Here is a 25167-nt window from a genome sequence, read left to right on the forward strand (position 1 = left end):
CGAAGCTTTTTGTCTCTTGGTTGCAGGTCACTGGTTCGACCGTTCAGACCAAATAGATTAAACTATGACATATCAACACTTAATATATAAACATATCAATTATACTATATGTATAAAGATGCATTTTATCATATAGGTCCTGTTTGACAAATCTTCTTAAAAGATCCTTGTTTAAAAATTCGATAGACCAAAAGTAGTCTTTTTTGTTTGGTTACTAAAAGGCTAATAGACCAAATGACAGACGCCAAAAAAAGATCCTAAAAAGACCAAAATAGTCTAGATTTGAGAAGCTCCTAGCCAACTTTTCAATTCGGGCTTCTCAGCTTCCCGACATTTTGACAAAAATTAGACTGAGTTCGAACCCTCTGCCCCAGCAATTGAACTGAGAAGCATCGAAATCGAACTCTCAGCTTCCTCCCCTCCTTTCTTCTCGTCGGCGTCCGTTTTCTAAGGATTTTTCACCCCTGTTCTCCGGCCATCACAGCGGCGATATTCACAAGATTTTCACTGGGGTTTACGGCAGTTTCTCACCGTCTTTTAGAGATCCTTCTCGTCGCCGTCCATCGTCCACGTTGATTCCGGTAAATCTCTTCATCATCGTAGTCTCTCTACATTGTAGTAGCTTTACCGGTCCCTGTAAAATCAATAATGTTTTTATTTCTGATCTCTGGTTTTCTTATCCTCTTCTGCTGTTCTCCACGATCTCTGATCTCTGGTGATGAAGCTTCTGCAGAATCATTGATAGCTTTCAGTTCACACTGTAGTAGTTTGGATCAATGATATCGGTCCCTGTAAAAGTTCACACTAACTTTTGGATCTCTGCACCTTGAAATAGGTATTTTGTAGGAAGTAACTTCTGCGTTGTTTTTTAGAAGTAGCTTCTGCGTTATTTTTTAGGAAGTAGCTTCTACCAGATCTGCTCAAACATGGTGTATCGAACTGTTTTTTAGGAAATACCCTCCTAATTAATTATTTAATGCACAAATCAATATAAAATAATGGAGGGTTCCAATGGGAGAGAGAAGAGGTTTAATCCCCCTTAATTTGGAATTGGAAGAATACCGTTGCTCCCTTTCCAGAACTTGTATCAATAGCAATATTTGTGCATTCTCTTTTTCTTCAAAGACAAGTTTTGCTTCACAACAAAAAATGGTACCAAATAATTAAGAACTTAAAAAGTCAAAAAAGAAGATTTTAATAAATTTCCAAAATATGCTGATTTTTCCCTGTATTTATCTGATTTTCCCAAAATATGCTGATTCAATAAATTTCCAATAAATTGAATGCTCAAGCATAGAATTGAACTCTACCACTGAAATCCTTGATATCAAAGGCATCAATCCTTGATATCAAAGGTATCTCCACCAACACTTACTAGAACCAAAATTTCAACAAGTATGATTAAGTATGACTGTTACATTAGCTATGATTCAAAATTATAGTTGGATCTTTCTGTAGACTGTAGCTTGGCAACATGGTGATTATACAACCGAAAATTAAGAGACAGGAAAAACCCTAACACGATCCAGGACAGGCCCACAAAGGTGCCATAGTCATGAAGCTTTGTGTGATAGAACCCACTGTAAAATGTGATCCTTGTTCTGGGCTCAACTGCTTTGAATTTGAGACTCACAGTCTTGAACTTGCTACTGCCATGGGCTTGGAATGGGACTTTCAGGGTCTCTTTAGCAGCAAAGGCTTCGACCATCATGGATTTTCTAGAGTATAACCAAAAGGTTATACATGCAAGATCCCCACCATACTTGCACACAAAAAATCCAAATACATTCAAGTAGAACTTACCTGCTAGAGCTCTCTTTCTAATCCTATCGCCTTTAGTCATGCCTATCAGTCATCCATTTCAATGTTCTTATTTATGCTGCATCCATTTTAAGGTTTAATTGGTTATTTGATTGTCCAAACCTCTGCTTACCATACAATACTAATTATTTTTATCCACTCAAACATGTATTGGAGACAAAATGCTAATTGTTGTATTTCCTTTATTTTTTATTTAGAATTAAAAGATTATGCAGATGGGGCAAATTATGAATGTAATTGATGCATCCATTAAAGAGATATCTTTCTTTTCTCAGAAGATACTCTTCTTAGCAGAAAAGATGACTTATTTTTTTGGTGATATGCTACCCAGGACCTTCAGCAAGGACTGGATCTTGGTCTGGTGTCACCAGAAGTGCTACAGAACTTCTTTGATCTGGAGCAATATCCCCTTATTTCCAAACTTACTCATTGCTTCCAGGTAAGTTGTTTTCAATGATTAATTGTCTCTTTCATTTCTTTTGGTTTATAGAAATCACACTTAGATCTTGAAAGAATTTCTTTCTTTGATTACCTGCAAATTACCTGCAAAAACATATAATAGAACAACCAATTGTAAGCCTTTAACAAAACTGAAAGCTTTGTTCTTCTTCCTTTTCTGTTTTTTTGGGGGGTTGGTAAAATTTCTTCTGAAATAGAAGAAAAAGAGAAGATAATGCAGGCCCTTTTATCTGGTCTGATAATTCCTTGGGCCATAAATTTACTAGTTCAGATTGGTTTTTTGAAGTTTAGAAACCAGACCACACCACAAAACGTATTAAACCTAATTATAAATAATATATTTATTAATGTTTATAATATATAATAACATATGTATGTATGTATTCATTTAACATTTCATACATTATCGTTGTTTGTTTCAAATTTTTTACTTGTAATTTGATACCCAATGATCTGTTTATGTTTGAGAAAGTGCAAATGTAATTTATATAATAGTAATAGGTGGCACTTGTTTTGCTGAAAAAGAGGGTAGACAAATGCCAACCATGGCCCTTTTATTTTTTTTTTATGAATAACCATGGCCCTTTTATCTGGTTGAATTGGCTGATCTAAATTACTTATATGGTTTGCCTTTTAGTTCTGTGCTAGAGGACCTGTGCAGCTGTGCTAGAGGAACTGTAAGGTAAATCTTGATACTGTAAGGTAAATTAATTCATTAATATCCAAAAACCAAATACAATAGAACCCCTGTATAAAGAGAACCTGTGCTAGAGGATGTTTAGAGGATCAGGACTGTCACATGTCAAGAGAAAACCTTGATAAAAAAAAAAGAAAGAAATTGCCATAACTTGCCACATGTTTGATGTTTATAGGATCAGGACTGTCCAATCAGTCAAACTGACATAAGAAATTGCCATGTCAAAAAACATAGCAATCTAATGGCGCATTAATAGAATTCCAATCTGTTGGCCATTTCCTGATTTGATTGCCAAATATCAGAATTGTGTCCAACCACAATGCTGGTGGGTTGAGTAGGGTGTCTATCTGTAGGTTCAGTGAAGAAGTAGGTGGTTTCATAGCTGACCCATCAAAATGAAAAAGAAATAAACAACTCTTCACTGTTAAGCTCTCTGAAGATGATACTATCTTTTCCAATTTGGGTTTTATTTTGTTTTTTTGTGTATTTTAATCTCATGGTTGGAATCTAATGAATACTCTTACAAGTTATAGATAGAGTTGGGCCTTAACTGGTGAATTGAAGGCAATTGTAAGAGTACATATACTCTAATTCTTTCTTGTGAGAGCATCATTCAATTTTAAAGACCACACAAAGGGAAGGGAAATAAATATTTGATGGGACTTAACTGGTCCTTTGTACATGTGGTTTATAGATAGAGTTGGGCCTAAGTCGTACACCATGACTAATAAGCTCAGTGCTGTGTGAGTTGGAAAATCCCAATTTCAAATCAATTAGAAAGCTGCTTTAGGAAATACATTAAGATAATTGAGAGTAAAAACCCTTCAGACCTCTAGAGGATTTGGTTCTCCTTGAGAATATCCCTTCAAACCTCTAGAGGATTTGGGATTAAAAACACTTATTTCCCTCTACAGAGAAAAATCCTTAAGTCAAGCCAATTACACGACAATTAATTTTATTAAATATGGATGCCCAAGTTCTACAGAATCTGACTACAGGGTGCCAAATATCAGAATTTGATCTGCTGCTGGCTCACCACAGTCACCATGCCATCGAAGTACACTTGCCTGCATACATAGAAACCAAATATTTAACTTCACCAGGTATGGGCAGGGTTCCCTGATATTAATACCTGTTGGCTTTGACTATGTTAAACTTTCCAGCGCCGTTATGAGCTGCACTAGCTTTTAGCTTAGCCTTTGCTTATTAATAAAGTGCCTTTTTGGAGGGCTTTCAGGGAGCAAATCCAAAAACAGGAAAAAGGAAAAAAGGCTTTCCAATAATGTTTCTTTAAATAGCTTGTTCAAAGTGGCTCAGAGAAAGCAGCTAAGTCAGGTTCAGCCCTCCCAAACGGGCCCAAGTCTCGACCTAAAGTGAGCCTCAGACCAATTGAGAAAAAGAGTGCCTCCATTGTCAGTCTTGAGCTACAATTTAAACACTTTTTTTTTTTTTACCTTTTAGTTTCCTTTTTGGCCACTGTGTGACTGTGTATTACCTTACTTCATGATAAAAATTGACCCCCAAAAAATAAGAATAAAAGAAACAAACAAAAATCATGAAAACAAAAAAAACAATGCCATCAGTTCCTAACCGAGAATTACTTCCATTCTGTCTCTCCTCTATCTTGTACAAGGAAGACTATGAGAGGAGTACGAAACTTTGTATAAACTATTGCAAGTCAATGACTTAAAAGTACATTAGTCATTAATAATAAAGCTAATTCCTAGGGAGGACTCACTGACAACGGAAGAGGACCCACGCAGGATCATGAGACCTTTTGACAACAGCAAATCAATGAAGCCAAAGATAAGCATACTAGAAGCTTCCTAGAAAATGAAACTGATGAAAACTCAAAATTAATTCAACAATTAAGGGCCCTCCTCTCTCTCTCTCACACACCCCTTATGAATGATAACTGTGATGGATCCAATTCGGGTCCCAGGCTTTGGTTGCAGTCATTATTATGTAATATAAGGATGAAAGAAAATAGCCCATCAAGATGCCATTCTTGAGGTGGTCTGATATGGATGCTTTTTAGTTTTAAGGCTTCCTGAGCTGGTTTATTCTGCCATATATATCCATTGATTCAAAATGTGATGTTATATTTTATCAGGTCATGTTGATTTTCTGAATGTTTCTAGCTGTAGGTCCATACCTTAGCCATATTATTGCAAGGGACCGCGTAATCAAATTTAATCTTTATATTATTTGCACTAAAATCAAGACAATCAACTTAATATAATTAGTTTACAAATGAGGGTAAAGATATAAATTAATTTAATATATGATCAATCAAATACCGAGGCAAAATATTTGTTTTATGTATTATGTATAAATTATTATTTTTATAATATTCTAATCATATTAATTTAAGGGGTGGTTTATCCTATGACCTATTTAGAGGCGCTTGAAGTCGAAGGGGCCTGCTTATTAGATTTAGAGCAAAAAGTTGACCCAATTCGTGAATCCAATTCAACACAACTGAAAAAATAGAGTTGGGGTCTCATATATTAGCTATCCGAATTTCATAATGACATGACCCGATTCAATTCGGAAAAAAATGGATTGGGTTGGGTAATGGGTCAACCCGCTGATAAGTTATTTTATTTTTGTTATTTTATAAAATTATTTATCTTTTTATTGATATTCAGGGCAAAAAGATGCCCATATTTGCTACAAACCCATTAAAAACATAAAAAAAGAAAAAATAGGGAAGAAAATTACGCCCACGTCCCAACTCCAAGTAACCAGGCGAGGGTTCGAACAAACAGAATAGCTCCCTTTTCAGGAGATGTTCCCAATACACGACGGCGGTGTTTTGTGGGTGTAAATTTTGGGTAGTGGGTAGCAGATCCGGAATCTCGAAAAACCTTTGCGGGCTTGCATTTTCGTTCTTCCCTGCCCCCTTCCCATTCTCAGTATCAGCCGCTCAGGTGCTCACCTCCGACAACAGCGCGACGGCGACTCACGGCGATTCACGGTGACCGATGATCGGCGGTTGAGCAGCAAAGATTTGCAGCGGCCACCGCTAGTTTTTAATTTTTTATATTTTTCTTAGAAGCGGCAGGTGGTTGTTTTTATATTTTTCTTTCAGCGGTGACCGGTTGTTTTTGTGGCAGCCACCGATCGGTTTTTTAACTTTTTATATTTTTCTTATAAGCAGCGGGCGGTTTGTTATTTTACTTAATTAGCGGTGATCGGTTGCTTTTGCAGCAGAAAACGGCGACCGGCGGTTTTTGCAGCGGCGACCAGCGTTTTTTCCTCTCTGTAAGCCCAACATCAGCACACCATCATTACCAGAGAAGGTGATTTTTTTTTATACAAAATAGTGCTATTTTACAATTTTTTTTTTTGAATTCAAGTAGTGCTATTTGAAAGATCATATGCAATACAACCCACTCGCAATAATTTAATTGCAGAAAATAAGCACAGAATATTCTATTGGACATATGATTCATGCTGTCTCAAATCTAATTTTTTTCTGTATGTTTTGCATTTTGCTGTGTTTTTTCTATATTTTTGAAAATTTCTATATTTTTTCTATATTTTTGTATTTTTTTATATTTAGATTGTTTTAATTTACTTTTAGGGAGGGGCGCCCGTGCTGGAAGAGTAAAAAATGAAGAAAAAAGAGTAATATATGTGATTATAAAATTAATTAATTTCTTTTATTACAAAAATAATGTTCATGCACAACTTTTCTAATTAACATGGCCCTGTAGAAATGCAATCATTATTCATAATGCAAATAATCTACAAGTAGCAAGCATCAACATACCTCACTTGGTTGGGACCCAATCCCTGGAAATGTAAAGCATGAATATATCAAACAATAGGATTCTAGTTTGGAAATTGCTAAGACACATCATAGCAATACAACTCATTCACCCCACACAAAGTATATTGCTTATGCAAGGTTATGGCCCCCTGTTAGTTAAGGGTGAGCAAGAAAAACTGAAAATTTGATTAAAATTATATTGAAAGTTTGGTTAATTAAATCGATTTGATTTTGGTTTGGTATTTTGATCTTAAAAATAATATTATTAATATATTTATAAAATTTATATGTATTTTTCGACGTAGTTATATTATTCTGATACTTTAATTCTTGCACACAACAAATAACCAAGGAAAGTGGAAGTCTCAATTAACAGATTAAGAATAATTCTAAAAAAACAAAAACCTGGTATCAATGTACTTCCAAAGGGAAATTATGTACTCAATGAATCATTGTTACATCAGATTGGAAATGTATAGACCAAGAAAACAAAAGCTTACATGTCAAAGAAAATAAAAGAAATAGAAAGAAAGCGAAGAAACTTTAATTGACATCACAATAAATAAATAATAGAACTAAAGGAAACCATTTTAGGGTTCTCACCGAGAGAAAGGCAGAGAAGAGAGAGGAAAAACTACTATGATTGCTGGTTAAGGCTTCCAAGCAACAGAAATTTCTCACGAGAGAGAAAGCCAGATGGTCTCAGCAATGATCCATGTCCTTATCATCCGAAAAGAGGTCTGAGAATAACTGAACACAGGTAAAGTAGAAAACCCTAAAGAGAGAGAGAGAGAGAGAGAGAGAGAGAGAGAGACTGGACCTCGAGATTCGGTAGCGATGGGAATATTGAAGATAAGGCAATGGTGAAAGCCTATGAAGGCCAACGATCGAGAAATGTTGAAGATAAGGCAATGGTGAAAGCCTATGAAGGCCAACGATCGAGAAATGTTGAAGATGAGGCAATGGTGAAAATCTGAGTAGGCCAACAATCGAGAAATTGAAAGTCAAAATTTTTCGTTTGAATTACAACGATCAAAATATAGAAGAAAACAAAGAAAGAAGCATTGATTGATACCACAAAACAACAATAAAAAAATTAATGATACCTGTTTGAAACTTCTACAGACAAGGGCATTGGGAGCTTTTCTTGGTAATGGGTTACAGATATAACCCCCTCCCAAACCCCTAAGCCCCCATCCTGTATGAAAGGTTGAACGTTGAGATACGCCCATTCTCATTGAATAAGCGGGTCAGTCCGAGACCTTTGAGGTCTGTGAAGAGAGAGGGAAAGACAATGGGAACATGGAAGAGAAAAAATGTGAAAATCTCGAGAAGACGAACCGAATGAGAGGAAAGAAAATGAGGGGAATAAGAAAGGGAAGAGAGAGTCTTGGGAGGCAAGTTTCTCCTCGGGTGAAGTCTAGAGACAGAGGTGGTATTTAAAGTCTTTGTAAGTCTGAAGAGAGAGAGAGTCAGGCGATTGGTTAGTTTAGGCGTACGAGAGAGAGATAGACTTGTAAGTATGAAGAGAGAGAGAGAGTCGATCCTCGGGCAGGTGGACGAGGGGAGCCGGGAGAAAGGCAATGAGAGAAAGGGTGAGCCGAGAGAGAAATGGAGGAGGGACACGTGTTGGCAGTTAAAAGCAACACACATCAAGTAGAAAAAACCCACGCATCCCAGCCGTTATAAGAATATAGTTAGATATAAGATATGATTTTTTCCGTATTTTTTATGATTTTTTCTGTATTTTATTTAATTTATATTATTTATAATTGTTTTTAGTTTTAAATTTATTTTATGACATTACAGGTAGAACCATTCGACCCGAACGGTTGAACCAGCAAACTGAAAACGGGTCCCCTGTCTGGTTCTGTTTTCGGGTCGGTTTTCAGAACCTTGGCTCCAAGTTTTGAAAAAAAAAAAAATTCTAAAATATGCTTGAGCATGAGCGTGAATAAGGACGCTATGTGGATCAAACTTTTTCTCTTGGAATAGGAGATTATTACATGCCTACCAAATAAACCACAACACCACTGAAACTAAGGCTACAAGTTGAGCCGAGTTAGGTCGGGTTGGGGCTAATCCTAGGCTCTTAGCTCAACCCTAAGTTCTAAACCCCCAACCCTAACTAAATTCTTTCAACCGTAACCCAACCCAAAATCAACTTCAGGTTAGGCTGGGCTCGGGTTAGGCCCAACCCAACCTTCTTCCCATCCCTTATAATCACGTAGAACTTCTTAATCTCAAATCTTAACTCAATTTTCACTACATGTATTAATCCTATGTTTTATTAGTATTTGTTTGTTGATGTTTTTATTGGTTTTTTAAATATAAAATTTAGAAAAAAAAGTGTTTGAGATGACTATAATTTATTATGAGTTATGACTTATAATAGTTCTTTTATGGAATTATGGGCAACAAGTTATGGGTGACAAACAATTGAGAGGAGATAAAGAATAAAATATTCAAAAAACATAAAATATGTTATTAAAGTTTTAGTATTTCCAATTAGCATTAAGTGAAGTGATTATCTTTAAAAAAAATAAATGATAATATATGGTGGGGGCTATACAACTATCATGCATCTAAACAAATCAATGTATGATATATCATATATAATATATTTATATATGATATGTATTATAAAGTCGTGTTTGGATTGCCTGAGGGGTCAAACCTAAGTACCTAACCCAACCCGAAGTAAAGTTGGGCTCATAAATTTCAATCCTAACCCTAACCCAAGATCAACTTGACCCAACCCACTTGTCGGGTTGGGTTAGGGCCAACCCGGCCCAAGCTGCAGTTTTAACTGAAACTTACACTCGTCAACTAGTCCCAAGCATTTGACCTGTTAATGGGCTGGGTAGCCTGACGGCCCAGCCCGTGCCCCCGATTGGGCTTGGACATGTCATTAGGCCTGCGGGCCCAAAACACCAAGCTTGATTGTGTGTCAGGCCGGGCTTGGGGTTTGTCAAAAAAAGCCCGGCCCAACTCATTTATATAATATAAAAGGTATAGTATTTATTATAATATATATATATATATTATAATAAATATGTTTTTTATTTTTTTCTTTATAATTTCTCTCTGTCTATTCAGTCGTTTCAGCAACAGCATGAGTTATATACTTTGAGCTCCGGCCCAAGCCTGGGATTCGGGCTTTTTATGAGGGTCGGGCTCAGGCCCAAGTTGTAGGCCCGATGGTCGGATCAGGCTCGGGCTTGGGCCTTAGTTAATGCAGAGTGAAAGCCCGGCCCGGCCCATAAACAGGTCTACCGAGCATGTTTGCTTGATCGAGCCCGGCCCGTAAAGACGTCTATTCAATCTCTCAAATTGGTAATTTCATTTCGCCCGATCAAACGGTTAGATTCCAATTCCGACTTTAAACCCTTATTCCCGCGAACCAAACGGACCTTTGAGGGTCAAAGGCCGGAACATCGGCCATTGCTGTAATTGAACCGGTTCGGTTCCGACGAATTCCCCTCCTTCTCGCCTCTGCATTCCTCGACTCTTCGTTTCACCTTCCACTTCTCCTCTTTCCTCATTTTCATCCCCTTCGTATTTCACATAAGGGCTAGTCCTTTGAATTGCAGAGCGCCTCACTTGGTCGGCACCATTGCAGTCGGATTCCGAACAAATCCAGCTTCAAGGAATGCTCCCTACAGTTCTTCCACACGCAGGTAAGTGCTGTTTTCGGGTTTCTTTATGGGCTTCCTGTTCTGATTGAAAAGACAGAAAGGTTAGGGCTTCATCCATGCTGCTATCCTTCTAACAATGAGTCGAAGTTGGTCCCAAGAGAGGTGAGAGGGTTGGGGGGCGGACCCCGGTAACACCACCCTCGTTGGGTCCAACCAGGGATGCATTGAGCAGATTAACGATGCCCAAACCTTTCTTCGTATTCGGTTAAGCTCTTACATATGTATTGTTTGATTGTTGCTCTGACTGAAATGTAAGGAGGGGGTTCACCTTTTAGTCAGCGCTTTCCCCTTCATAGGTGGGAAGAAGAGCTTGAACAAATTGGTGCAACCCGATCCCTCTCTGTATAGTTCTTACAAAGGGGTGTTTTTGCTAATTTCTCTTTTGTTTCTTCTTGGTATCCTGCGTCTCTGTAAGGTGGTGGCTGCTCTTAGTCTTGCTTTGGCTCGACAGAAACAGCCTCCGCCCCTCGGTGTTTGTATTAATTTTTGTATGAGTCAAATATTTTACACTCTGGCATGAATTTGTAGCTTCTAACATGTTTCAGAAAATTTGAGCCTCTCCCTCTCCGTGGCTAATGTAAGCCTGGACTCTACCTGAAAGCAAGCACAACTAGAGAATAGTGGCTTCAATGTGCTTCATTGCTGAACCCAGCCTTTTAGCATCTCACTTATCAAAAAAAAAAAAAAACAAAAAAAAACCTTTAGCATCTCTGAAAAAATAAACAATAACATGTTAAGTTATTGAATTCATAGAAGATTTCTTTTCAATTCTTTTAGATTTACTCAGCTATCAGTTTTAGAATGGTTCTTTGGTGATAATTTTCCAGATTTCTCAAGCAGGTTTTCAATTATTAACTTATGATGTCCAAAATATTAGATTTATCTTTCAAGTCTTCAACTTTTGATCCCTCTAATGAAATAGATGTTCATTTGGAGATTCAGAACATTTTTAATGCCAAATGATGTCTGGAAATAATGCGAATATCCTTTTTGAGCATCTTGTAAGAACCTTCAATTCCTCCTTTTCTTAAATGAAGTAGATATTGTTATTTGAATTATTGATTGTTGGAGCAATGCCAAGTGCTGCATTAAAGTAGATGTTTACCTTAGTTGCTCTAGAATTACCTCGGTTTCTTGAATCATTAAGCTTATTATATTGACAAGTGACAGCACAGTCACCTCATTTATTCAAATTGTATTTAAGTTATGCATCACATTTGTCGCTCTCATAAGGGATGTCTTTTTCATTAGTCTCTCACATATGCAAGTACATTAGATAGTTTAGCTCCCTTATTGGTTAAGCATCATTTAAGCTGAGGTGTTTCTAGTTCATGTGCAATAATCTCCCTTGGATTTCTTGGATCTCATCCTTTTGCTCAAACCAAAACTTTGGAATTGGCATCTATATAGGAAAGAGAGAGGGGTGCCTAACACCTTCCCTCTCTTTTTTCCCAACTTACCTAGATAGCTTCTTCTTAGCGTTGTACTCATTACAAATCAAAGTAGTTTTCAGTTTCAATGTTGAGAGTCTCATCACTGCCATCGCTTCTCCATGATGAGTGGCAGCTCCAACACTTCAGCCATTAAGTGAGCCATTTTCTGGCTCTCATATTGAAAATCTTAGACCATGTAAGCTTCTCTTGGAGAATTTTAAATACTTTATTGGTTCTATGACCTAATAATAAATCTGACCCATCAGTGGAATTTTGCTAGATCACTTGGTCACAGATTATTTCTCACCTATAATGATCCGAATGGAATTATGGAATGTGGGATGTTTAAAAAAAAACATTTCAAGAATTTTATCTGAAGGGCAGAGCATAGTAGGGATTATCTACGAATTCAAAAGGAATACTCAAATTCATCTACAGTATGTAGTGGAGAAAGGAAGGTTTTAGACTCTAATAGGCTAGAGAAAGTTAAGAGAATTCTTAACAAAATTTGTGAAATTCCTTAATTAGTTTCCCTCAACTTTCTCTTCTCTCCTATTTTATATCAAATCAAACACAGCCTAAAGGAAACAAAAAAGAGTTCTGTGTTCAACTTTCTGCTCAACCATATAGCAAGTTTCTAATCATGTTTGGCAAACTGCAAGAAGCAACAAAATAAATGGCTCAGTTGAATAAAATGCAGAAACCAAAGCGTAAAAAAGGGAAAAGAGGGAGAGTCGATGGAAGGATCAGGATTAAAAAAGAATATAAAGGGCCTAAAATAAAATAAAAGGAGTAACTAATGGGACATCCGCCAAACTTGCACAATTAACATAAAACATGAGTAAATGGACAGCTGTCCAAAGCATGGATGTTGTGCAATAGATAATAAGAAAATCCTTCAATAAGTTGATTGAGCTTGGTGAAGACTTGAGAACAGCTTGATTAACTGATTACAGAGTGACATCACTAGTCAATCTTGATTGTGGAGCTTAGAGAATTGATCAGATAGTTCTAAAAGTATTTTCTGTAAATGAAAGGAAAACTGTCTCCTATGTAAACCTGTATTTGCCGTACTTGGCTAATTAGAGACATTTTTTTTCTTCTTTCCTTTTGATAGAGAGGACCAAATTCTGTCCATGCACTGCTAATGTGGTATTATTTGTAATTTCATACATAATTTGCAGACTATACTGTTAATAATTTTCTTGTGTTTATTTTTGAAAGGATTTTTCTTTTAATATTTATTCATTTATTTTGTTTTCTTTACAACAGCAAGCTGGTTCCGATAATCTGCAATGTATGGGATCTTCCGTATGCCATTCCGATCCTGGAGACTGGTTCATACATGGTCTCAGGACGGCCCTAGTGAAACCCTGAAGACAAAAGTGGCCAAAATGCAGAAGATGAGGAAGAAGAAGAATCCTAAGGACGAATTCATTGTCTATGTCCCAGAGTCAAAGGCTTTTCTTGACACACTGACCATGCCAATGGTTCTCACTGCTGTGGCTGTTGCTCTCTTTGCTAAGGTCCTCATGATGGTATGACAATTTGAACTGTTAAAGAAAATTGGATTCTATACCATAAAGTTGAATCTGTTTGTGTTGTGCCATCGATATTGTTCACACACTTCATTCTAGCTCTAAAGTTTAAGCTGCTTGCCCGTAGTCTGACCTGTTCACGGGCCGGGCTTCGGGCCTGACTTACACTGTGTCAGGCTTGGGCTTCAGGTCGGGTCCCATTGAAAATTTGGCAAAAGCCAAACCCGAGCCCGGCCCATGCTGTAGGCCATAGAACAGTCATAACCTTAGTTCAAGAGGGAATCGGTGAAAATACAAGGGGTTTTCTGCTTGGGGGTTTGTTTAGAAATGCAGGTAAAATTGTATGACTGATTTAGCTAGGGTTTTAAGGGTGCAACTGCTTTGTGAATTATGCCTATGCTTCGCATTGCTGCATCCACTTTTTGAACTGGACCCGCAAGGCTTGTGAATATTCTTTTCATTGGTGATATGTTCAACACTTTACCCTTTCAAAAAGAAAATGATAAAATGGTTTTCTTATGGAACACATGTTGGAAGAGTAAAGATCTAGATTATTACAAATAATGTAGTAGTTTAAATTGTAATTTGACCTTTGCCTGGTGTGCCACTTCCTCAACTCCTTGAAGGTTTGTTGGGTGATGCCGAGGACGGTAAAAGAGCTGTTATGCTGCTGGCATATCTTGGGCTTGAGAAAGAAAAAGAAGACTTTATGGAAGATGATTCCAAGTACTGTAATTTGGTGTATCTGAACCGAGAAGAATAGAAGGGTGTTCAGTAACAAGTTTCTAAGTCTGGAGGACTTAACCCAGAAGTTAGTGGGCAAGCTGATTTCTTGGTTGTCTGTGACGGCAGATTTTAGAAACTGTAGTGTCAGATGTATTATTTTCTTTATCTTGATGGCTTGTGTAATTGCTGAATAGATCAGTTAGCCTGTTTTGGGACTGATCTCAGCCTCTTGTGTGTATTTCATTCTCAATAAATATTACTTTACCTTTTCCAAAAAAGAAAAAAAAACTTTTCCTGGTGTGTCCTCATCCTGTTCCATACATGTATGCTTTTGGGGGATATCTGGACTGCATATTCAATGTGTTCAATCTTGAAGATTACTAACTTGTTCTGGAAGATTGATGATTTGATTTTCTTTGTCGTCTCTGATTCAATTTGTGAGTTGGTGGTATTATGGTTTTAAGACTTCTGGGATTTCCCAACTATTCAAAGTCTGGCGTCTGAACTACTTGCATGCATGATGCAAAAAGTAGTGGTGGAGGTTGAAGCTTCATGTTATTTCATGTTATTTCTTGCGACCACCTCTTTCATTTCTATTTTTGCTTTGCTTGCAGCATGAACATGAATTAGTCATGCTACTTGAGTTTTGACTTTTGTGATTATTTATTAGTATGTGTGGTATGATTGTGTTGACAGTATGATGAATCCAAATCCCAAGAGAGGATCGAGCGCAAGATACGGAATGCTCCTGCAGGTCAGGGTACTGTTAGGATGCTTAGTCGTGAAGAATGGGATGAAATCCAAGAAGTGAGGCCAAGGACTCCCTTCGAATCCAAACTTGCCCGCCCAAATGCACGCTTAAGAACCGGTGAACCATTACATTTGGTGAGGCACATGATTCTGTTGTTACTGCATTTACTATGCAATATATATATATATATATATATATATATATATATATATATATATATATATTGGCATGCTGATTCTGATAAAATATATCAACTCTAATGATCATCTTAGCTACTTTCCATAGTTCAGAAAGCTCCTTCATGTGAAGCATATTCATGAATGTCTTTTTAAAGTGACTTTTCACATAGCCAACACTGAGAGTGGAATCCTTAGTGTTTTACCTATTGGATCATTAAGCATGGTGCTTCATGAGCTAGTGCATCTTTGTTTGTTGGTGTTCCAGGACCTCAGTTTTTGTTCTGTCAGTGTATTGTTTGCATTTAGCCTGATCACCTTATAGTTAAGATATGATCAATGCAATTACAGAATGGGGATGTTAAACAAAGATGCTTATAAACTAAAGCATCACCATCCACTATTTTAGAAAGAAGACTTCATAAGCTTTCAAGATACAAATGTTCATGATCACAATATAGTGCCTGTTTGGGAGGGCTTGAACATTGATGCTCTTGTGTGGGATGGGACGTACTCAGCAAGACTATAAGATGTTTGGTGAAAAATCTGGAGAGCTGAAACTGATTATTTTTCAGCTGCGTACATTGGCTCTCCCATGAAGTTTCTTTTGGTGGCTTCTTCAAAGCAGCTCAGCTAAAGCAACTCAAGCAAAGCTTAAGCCTTCACAAACAGGGCAATAGTACAATTAACAAGCTCTCTCAATTTGATTGAAATACCACAATGAAAAAGATGGAAAAGGCCCTAGTACTTCCAATAAGAAGATGAAATTCTCTCACATCCTACATGCTATTTATAGCCTTAGCCTTTGCTTTGTTTTTTATGCATTCAATTGGGAAGATTTCCTTGGTGCGACTTCTGATGAGAATCTAACTTGCATTGTGCTGACAAGCTAACAAATAGAGCCTTTGAGGATGGTATTACCTCAGTCCCTTGTAAGAGTAGTACACCAGATGCTGCATATCCATCTAAGGTGAGATTGAGATATTCCTGCATTTAGAATACTTGAATATACTAGGGGCCATTGCTTGATGTAATGGTAAAATCTCAGGCCTGACAAGCATGATAAAGTGAGCTTGAGTCTGAAAGTGGCCACTTTGTGGGGGAAAAAAGCCAAAGATTAAAGCTTCAATTCTTTCTTTTTAAAACTTAGTTTACGAAGTAGCAAAAATTCCATGATTCTCTGCCTGTGCCTGGTAAACAGTTGGCACTAAAATGCTCTCATCCAACTTAATCACAGTAGAAAAACTTTGTTGCCCATGATCTTTGAAGCTATCCCTGCAACATCTCATTCCACGTGTCAGGAGAGCTTTTTATGTTGCCCTTTTTGTGAAGGTTACGTCTGAAGAATAATTTACACATGATGTAGAGAATTTACATTCTTGGCTTTATTCTCAAGTGTGTGACATCAATCTGTATACACAATTATCAGATGCAAAGAATTACTATATAGCATTAGCCACCAGCAGGGCATATTAAATTTTAAGTTAGACTGGAAGTTCTTGCCCAATCTCCAAATGGATTATAATCAATGAATGTTTTTGCAATTATGAGACAACCCGTCTTTTGTTAGTTCTGTTTAGAAGGAAGAGATGGAAAGGACCATGTATTCTGGAATCCCAATTACTTCTGCATATTGTTGGAGGTTGTGGAAGGAATTTATAATTATATCTTTTAAGGAAAATACTGTCTTCTCAACGTAGTGCAAGTAAATATTGAAAATTTACTTCTCTTGATCATCTATGTTAAAGAGCTCCATGGCTTAGAGTTCAGTTGCATAAAGGCATTTGGAGTCCAGCATTTTTTTTGTTTTTTTTTTTTTCAGTTTGACTGTACATATCTCTAGATTTTATAAATGGGTTGTGCCCCCCGCAATATGGATATGGCATCTTTTCTCAACAAAGACGAAACAGAAAATATCCTAGATCACGTGAAATCATGAGAGAATATGAAAACATTTATTGCATCTAGTTAACTATTGATGCTTAGCTATAACTTTAGCCTTCTGTTTTCTTCTCTTTTTCGATTTTCTTTTCCCCGTTTTTTCCAATATTGTTTCTGAGTGCAGATGATTCATGTTCTTTCTATTTTCATGAACAAAGCTAACTGATTAGTATCAATATGATTATGACTTTATTCTGATGTTATTGGTTATAAAGATATAAAATGATTTTTTTTTGTAATAGATATAAAATGATTTTGAGATGCAGGAAGATGTGAAGGATTGGACCATTGACGTGCTCACTGATGCATTCACCAGGGCTGAAGAAACTGTAAGGAGTGCCAAATGACCCATGGTTAAGTTCTGTTTTACATTTTGTAAAATGGTTCCCCTCGATGAATTTTGAAAGCCCTTTTTCAAAGTCCGGGTTGGGAAAGATATTAAGGAGGTTGAGCCAGTGGCATAATGATTTAAGTATTTAACCGGTGGAATGGAAAATCATCTGTTCATTCACTGTAATCTGGAAGATTGTCATTTGAGACATCACATGTAATTATATATATACTGCCCAATGGAGTTAATTTTAGGCATTAGATACCTGTCCTGTCGGTGAGATTTACCGATTCATTTTTGACAGTTATATCTGTATCAGGTTATTGGTTTTTGAGGTCATGAAATTGACCTTATTTCTACTAGTTTATTGTGTGGTCGTTGTACACTTCGTGAAACTACGACTACTCTTCGTCTTTTAAATGACTCTTGCAAAAAGTCTGGTCAGGAAGTTAATTTTTCAAAATCAACAATTTTCTTTAGTCCTAATACTCACCGATGAGTGCGAATTCAACTGGCCAATCGTTTTGCTGTGAATATTATGAACCGTACAAAGAAATATCTTGGAGGCTCACTATTTTTGGTTTGATCAAAAACTGCTGAATGGAATTATTTGATCGATAGATTGAAGTCCAAACTTAGTTCTTGGAAGAAACACACTTTGAGCCTTGCAAGTTGCACAACTTTAATCAAATCCATTCTACAAGTTTACCTCGGTACATCATGCAGTTTTATCTCTTACCTAAAGTTATTTGTACTTATCTTAATAATATTTGTAGGAATTTTTGGTGGTCTGACTCAGATAAGCATAGTCTTCATATGCGTTCTTGGGATACGTTCTTGAGATCAAAAGATGAGGGAGGACTTGGTTTCCATGATGCATCAGCTCTTAATGGAGCCCTGATTCTCAAACTTGGTTGGCGCTTCCTTTCCAATCCATCAGCTTTTTGGGTGAAGGTGTTAGGGACAAAATATATCAAGACTGAAAATTTCTGGTTTGTACCACTATTGCCCTCCCGGTTGTACATTTGGCGAGGCATTTTAAAGCTGAGAGATATCTTGTGCCAAGGTTGCCATTGGCTTATTGGGGATGGGTGGACTATTGATGCAATGCACGACCCTTGGCTATCAATTGGGGTTATTCCCTCTACCTTGGCTCCCACACCAAGCCAACACAACATTAAAGTTGCAGAGTTTATTGAGCACTTCTCTATAACTTGGCACAATAATCAGATTGCAGTTTCCTTTGATTCACTTACTGCTCATTCTATTGTTTCCATTCGACTTCCTTTACAGGCTAACACAATGCCAGACAAACTAGTTTGGAAGCTGACACCTCATGGACGCTATACTACAGCATCAGGTTACAAGCTTATAACGTTTATGCATCCCATTTCTTCAAGATAGCAATTTTTGGCTTCTAACATTACTTGGCATCAATTATGGAGCCTAAGAATGTCAGTCCTAAATTACTCCTCTTCACTTGGAGGTTGCTCCAAAATGCTTTACCCACTAGAAATAAACTCCATAAAATTCTTCATTTCTGCAATGACATGTCCTTTGTGTGAATCGGCTACAGAGACAATGGATCATTTATTTCTACATTGCCAATTTTTTTGATTGGTTTGGTTTGGTTCCTATATAAGCTTTAGGCCTGATTCATACTCGGAGAGTAGCTTATCAGAATGGATTGCTGAATGGATTTCTTTTGATTTGAGTAACGGTCAATCTTATGGTTTGTTTTGTGGTTAGTACTTCAATATCTTTTAGCACATTTAACTTGCTCGGAATGCCCTCATATTCAATCATCAACACCAATACCCAAAATTCATTATAGAAGAGGCCCGTGTGGATTGGCAGTTGCATTATGATGTTATTCATCACTCTTTAGTGGTACCTAATGAGAATGTTTCTTTGAATAGGAGCTTCCCTATATAGGTAGGTAAGGCAACCCTACCTTACCTATATAGGTAGTGTGAAAATCAATTTCGATGGTGCCACTACTACTGATAAATCTGGCATTGGTATTATTATTCGGGATGATAATGGATCATTTCTTTTTGCACATGCTATTCCGATAGCACTTCAGCCTGCACTCTTCAGTGAAGCCTTAGCTCTTTTGAAAAGCTTTCGTTTTGCCTCTTCTCTTGGTATTTCTTTTGTTGTAATTGAAGGTGATGCACAACTTTTGATTAATCTCTTGTTGGAGGATACCCTTACACCTCCATGGAGTATCTACACTCTTCTTATGGATTGCAAGAGATTCATATCCCACCTTCAAGACTATTCAGTTACTTTTGCTCCTTGGATTTGTAATCGGGTTGCCCATAGACTTGTTAAACATGCTTTGTCTTGTAATTCAGCGCACTCTTGGTCTGTGGCACCTACTTTTTTTATTCTTTCTTTGGAATCTGATGTAACTGAGTAATTGTTGAATGGATCAACCTTCGGGCATTTTCAAAAAAAAAAAAAAAGAAAGATAACCTCAAATTCAACGGTTAAACTTGGATCTCGTACCCACAAACTCCCCCAAACAAGAGCCTGGATCTCTTGCTCACGAGAACCCTGCCCACGTTTGTCACAGCCACACATGGAGAACATCTCATCCTCTGCATAGTATAATGCAGGGGGAGATGTTACTAATTCACGGGGGGTGAACAGGGTTCTCGTGAACAGGAGATCTGAAGTCCCCAAACACCTGTATTTTGCATAGGGTGACCCGCAGATATGTATACGTTGTTAAAATTTTAACCTTGCTTAGTTCAATCCAATCGAAGCTACAACTTAGAAAGGGATTCGAACTTACGAAGTGGGCGGTGGGCCTGCCATCTTTTTATGGGCAACATATCTTGGCGTGTGATACGGGATTTGCTCCTCACACAGTGCTCTTTTCACCAACCTCAATGCATTCAGCCATGCATTTGACTTGAGAATATCAGAATATCTTCAATACGTGTATTTTATTATTCACAGGTGATGTTCCCAATGCACAGCTGTGATGTAGTGAACTGAAGCAAATCCAAATTCTTAGTGCGTAGGATTGACAGTTGAGGATGTTGACTGTTTTTCTTCATTGCTGCCCAAACATTTTTGCCACGTATCTGAAAATTGAGGTTCTTGTTCTTAAAAGTAAAAAATAACGACGAGGCTTAATCATAAGGTAAGTTTAGGAGTTTATTTTTAAACAATCTATTTATCTATTTTATATATTTAAAGCAAGATTTTCCACATCATCATGTCTTTTCTTGCTCTAAATACCTCTTCCTAATTTTCTATTTTTTATTGAATTTTTGTTTTTTTTAATTCTAAATAATTACCCATTAAATCAATAAGGAAGCAATATAGGCTAAATTATCTCTAAAAATCAATAGATAAAGAAATAGGAATTTGGTTTTTTTAATGTCTAGAGGACTAGTCAACTAGCACCGCTATTCCCAACTTCCTCTTAAATTATCCCCAACTTTCTCTTAAATTACAAAATTCATGTTGAAATTATGTACTAACAATATAAATTATGGATTATTAAATTTAAATGTTATTCAAATAATAAAAGTTTAACATTGAAAACAAAATAGATTTAAATATTTCAATAACTAAATATCTTAAATAACAAAATATTAAAAACAACTAAATAATTATATAAAAAAATACTTAATATTATGTAATAACTTTAAAATAAATAAAAGTCAAATAACAAAAATTTTAAATATTTTACATATTATTTAAACATTTAAATAACTAAATATTTAACATAACTAAATTTTAAATAGTAAAAACAACGAAATTATGTAATAATAGTACAGATTATTAAATTCAATAAATAATTTAAAATTTTTAAATAATGATATTATTTAAATAAATAAATAATGTTGTGAAAAACTAATTTCACTTATATCAATTAATAATTATAGAAAATAACTTTCAAAAAATTAATATTTACTAATAATAATTTTAAAATCTTAGTCTATATTTATTATATATTTATATATAATAAATTAATATTTATTGTATTTTTAGTAATTATTTATTGCATTTTTTGATAAATGTATTTTCAATAATAATGTATAAATCTATTTTGTTTTGTTATTTAACAAAATATTTTCAATAATTATTTGAGATTGAACTACTGTTATTTAACATTTTAAATTTAATTTATTGTACTTATTGTATTTTATTATAAATTATATTTTTAGTAATTATGCATTTTTATTATAATTTATTGAATAATATTTATTAGTGATTAAACTATTATTTGACATTACACTATTTATAGACAAATTTAATATATTTATTGTATTTTTATTAGTTATTTATTGTATTTTCATTATAAACTTATTTTCAATAATTGTGTATTTAGCTATAAATTTTTAGTAATTATTGGAGATTAAACTATTGTTATTTATTAGAGATTACACTATTAATTTAGTTGAAATTAGGAGTGTTCAAGGGTCGTTAACCATTAGTGAAAATCAACCAACTCAGATTGTATCGGTTTGAGCTGATTTTCGGTTTGGTCAATTGATTTAAAATATTTAAGCTTAAAAAATTAAATTTAAATTTAAAATTTTACAATGGTATTATTAAAAAAAATAAATTTACAACATAAAATATTTTAAATTAAGAAATATGAGAATTTTGTCATTTTTCAATATTAAAAAAATATATTTAAAATGTTATAGAGAGAGATTGAAAATCGTACCTTGATGATAAACCGGCCGAGTATCTTCAAGGCTTGTCAACAAGTGGTTACATGGATATAGATTGAAAAGCTTATCCAAACGACCTCCTCCATTCCATGAGAAAGTTGGGACACACACAAACAGAGGGAAGTCTCTGACGCAGTTGGACATGGCGGCATTGTTCGGAGCCACTTCTGCCTCCATCTTGGCCTCTCGGCTCCCCACTTCTCACTCTTCAAAACCTTCGTTTTCTTGCCTCTCTTCTGCTGCTACAGGTACGTTAGGGAACAAGCATCAAAACTCTCCTGTTCCTATCAGTCTACCTGTCCATCTTTCTTTCCTGTGTTGTTGTTGTTGTCGTTTCCTTTTTCTTTTTCTTTTTTTTTTTTCATTCTTAGGTTTTTGTACATGGGTAAGTCTTTCACAGTGTTTTCCAATGCATTTGCTAGCTTAAAATTTTCCCATTTTTGTTTAGTTTATTTTCTCAGATTCTAACATCACGGATGATTCATCAAGTTTGACCTAGTTAAGTATCAAAATTTCAAATTTCTTTCTATTTTCTTTTGCATTCTCAAATTTCTGGAACGCATAATCCTTACTCCTCCGTTCCCCTTAGAAAAGAAAGCAAATTAGTAAATGGATAATAACAATAAACAGTCCATCCCTCGATATTCTTGAAAGCTTAGCTTTCCATTCTTTTTAATTTCTTTTAGATTCTTGAATTTCGACATGGATGAGTTCCATCCATTTCGTCTTCATTGCTTTGGTTTGCTTAATTCCTCGGTTTTATGACGATGAAGACAGCCGGGATTTAGTATACTTTAGGCGAGAAGAAGCTAACCATTCTTCCTGTTGTTACTATTACTGTTTGTTTTATTATTATAATAGTTATTTAATGCACAATTCGTTGATCTATACTTGCAGGCCAGATTTATGGGAGGAAATTTTATGAAGGGATCAGAATTCCCCTCAAGAAGGGAAGATCTCAGGTCCACGCTGCAGTTACAAATATAGCCACAGAAATTAGTTCCACAGAACAGGTTGTATTCCGTATCTTGGCTTTTCTTCTTTCACTCTCGTGTTTTGTTTTCAGTTAAATCAGTTAAACGTAATATTAATTTCATAAAATGCAAGTTTAATCGGGTAGCTTGAATCCTATCCGGAATTCGGGAATCACAAAGTTTATAGAGTTAGATCTGCTGCACTTTTTGTCTATGGACTTCCATTCAATCTGTGACAAGTGTGCCATTACATTGTGGTCTCACGTGTATGGTTATTTATACATGTTTAATGGGATGCCTATCATAGACTCAATGGGTGTGCAGGATAAGTGCCGGGAAAAAAGTGCGGCAGATCCCAACTCTGTTTCTGGATGAACTGGGAAATAGGCTGAGATTGATCAGTTAAACACTAATTGCTCTGAGGGAAATGTCTAAAGCTAAATTTGAGAGAATTAGTAGTAAATCTTTTAGCCATGTCACTTTTCAGGTTCAGAAGCTCGCATCAAAGGAAAGTCAGAGGCCAGTGTACCCCTTTTCTGCTATAGTAGGGCAAGATGAGATGAAATTGTGCCTTTTACTAAATGTGATTGATCCCAAGATTGGAGGTGTCATGATCATGGGTGACCGTGGCACTGGGAAATCCACCACGGTGAGGTCTTTGGTGGATTTGCTTCCTGAGATCAAAGTGGTTGCTGGGGACCCCTTTAACTCTGATCCAGATGACCCAGAATTAATGGCAATGGAAGTCAGAGAGAAGATCTTTGAAGGAGAGAAGCTCCCTGTCCTGACAACCAAAATTACCATGGTGGATTTGCCCCTAGGTGCTACTGAGGATAGGGTCTGTGGAACTATTGATATTGAGAAGGCCCTCACTGAGGGTGTCAAAGCATTTGAGCCTGGTCTTCTTGCTAAAGCTAATAGAGGTATTCTTTATGTGGATGAAGTTAACCTTTTGGATGACCACTTAGTGGATGTGCTGCTGGACTCTGCTGCATCTGGATGGAACACGGTTGAGCGAGAAGGGATATCCATTTCACATCCAGCTCGTTTTATTCTGATTGGTTCTGGAAATCCTGAAGAAGGTGAGCTCAGGCCACAGCTTCTTGACCGGTTTGGTATGCATGCACAGGTGGGAACTGTGAAGGATGCGGAGCTCAGAGTTAAGATCGTGGAGGAGAGGTCAAGGTTTGACCGAAATCCTAAGGAATTCCGTGAATCCTACAAGGCAGAGCAGGAGAAGCTCCAACAACAAATTGCCTCAGCCAGGAGTTATCTTTCTTTTGTTCAGATTGATCATGATCTTCGGGTGAAGATCTCTAAGGTCTGTGCTGAGCTGAATGTTGATGGATTGAGAGGTGATATTGTGACAAACAGGGCTGCAAGAGCTTTGGCTGCACTGAAGGGGAGGGATAAAGTAGCTCCTGAGGATATTGCCACTGTTATTCCCAACTGCTTAAGACATCGTCTTCGGAAGGATCCATTAGAGTCAATTGACTCTGGATTACTGGTCATTGAGAAATTCTATGAGGTGTTTAGTTGAGGGAGTTAACTAGGTATCCCTCTTTCTTGTAAGTTTTTGCAGGACATTTTTTCCCTTTTTGCTTCTATTGTCACTTCTTTTTTGTTTTTCCTCCATTTCCTGTGATCTCAATTCCAGATTTTGCAAGTAGAGGTATAGATTAACATTACCATCGATGTTATGTTTAAGTTAATTTTGCCAATGCTTTTGAGCAAAGATAGAACTCATATTACATGGAAGAATTCTAAGCATCTGAATGTATATTTTATCTTCTGTTTTTTTTTTGGTAATTAGTTCTGTCTTGTGTTTATTTCCAGCTTTTGCTACTATGATGCAAAATGTCAGTGGTTGCAGGATCCTTAACTGTGAATTCTAACCCAATTAATGTTTTCAATTTTTTTTTTTCTTTTGCTGTGTCAAGTCTGTGATCCAAATACAAAAACACCATGTATAAATGTGTAATTTTATTCATGCTTTTTTATTCATGGGGACACATATTGTGAGAATTTTATTTTTTGTACTTCCAGGAAGATCTAGAACATTTTATTAGAAACAGGAAAAAAAAAAGATTAAAGAACATAATCTAGGCTTGGAAAAACTTTGAATATTTGATGTATTTAAA

The 25167-nt window shown here is 36.2% G+C and overlaps 2 protein-coding genes and 1 long non-coding RNA gene across 44 annotated transcripts; 2 read left to right on the forward strand and 1 right to left on the reverse strand.

Moving 5' to 3' along the window:
• Positions 1–188: 188 nt before the first annotated feature.
• Positions 189–17769, forward strand: LOC148853336 (cytoplasmic dynein 2 light intermediate chain). 42 transcript variants are annotated; one of them, XM_088983885.1, is made up of 10 exons: positions 300–581; positions 725–835; positions 2153–2260; positions 2918–2962; positions 3991–4080; positions 6191–6282; positions 10349–10435; positions 13159–13424; positions 14847–15035; positions 17285–17769. In XM_088983885.1, the coding sequence occupies exons 8-10, from the start codon at positions 13182–13184 to the stop codon at positions 17363–17365; spliced, it is 513 nt and encodes a 170-aa protein (XP_088840011.1). In that variant the 5' UTR covers positions 300–581; positions 725–835; positions 2153–2260; positions 2918–2962; positions 3991–4080; positions 6191–6282; positions 10349–10435; positions 13159–13181; the 3' UTR covers positions 17366–17769. The 42 variants fall into 42 exon arrangements, 40 of the variants coding, with proteins under 40 accessions (XP_088840007.1, XP_088839995.1, XP_088839996.1 ...); XM_088983886.1 differs by having other exon boundaries at positions 6194–6282; XM_088983876.1 differs by lacking the exon at positions 3991–4080 and having other exon boundaries at positions 297–581; positions 6194–6282.
• Positions 7102–8337, reverse strand: LOC148853337 (uncharacterized). The gene is made up of 2 exons (XR_016112807.1): positions 7862–8337; positions 7102–7728 (listed from the first exon to the last, which is right to left on the reverse strand). It is a non-coding gene; the product is annotated as an uncharacterized LOC148853337 (long non-coding RNA).
• A 4272-nt stretch (positions 17770–22041) lies between the features above and the next one.
• Positions 22042–24835, forward strand: LOC148853338 (magnesium-chelatase subunit ChlI, chloroplastic-like). The gene is made up of 3 exons (XM_088983223.1): positions 22042–22300; positions 22950–23065; positions 23514–24835. Exons 1-3 carry the CDS (start codon positions 22195–22197, stop codon positions 24564–24566), a joined length of 1275 nt encoding a protein of 424 aa, XP_088839349.1. The 5' UTR covers positions 22042–22194; the 3' UTR covers positions 24567–24835.
• Positions 24836–25167: the final 332 nt, after the last annotated feature.

The sequence above is a fragment of the Nelumbo lutea genome, chromosome 4, assembly GCF_056320005.1.
Source record: "Nelumbo lutea isolate HS-2025 chromosome 4, American lotus-T2T, whole genome shotgun sequence".
NCBI lineage: Eukaryota > Viridiplantae > Streptophyta > Magnoliopsida > Proteales > Nelumbonaceae > Nelumbo > Nelumbo lutea.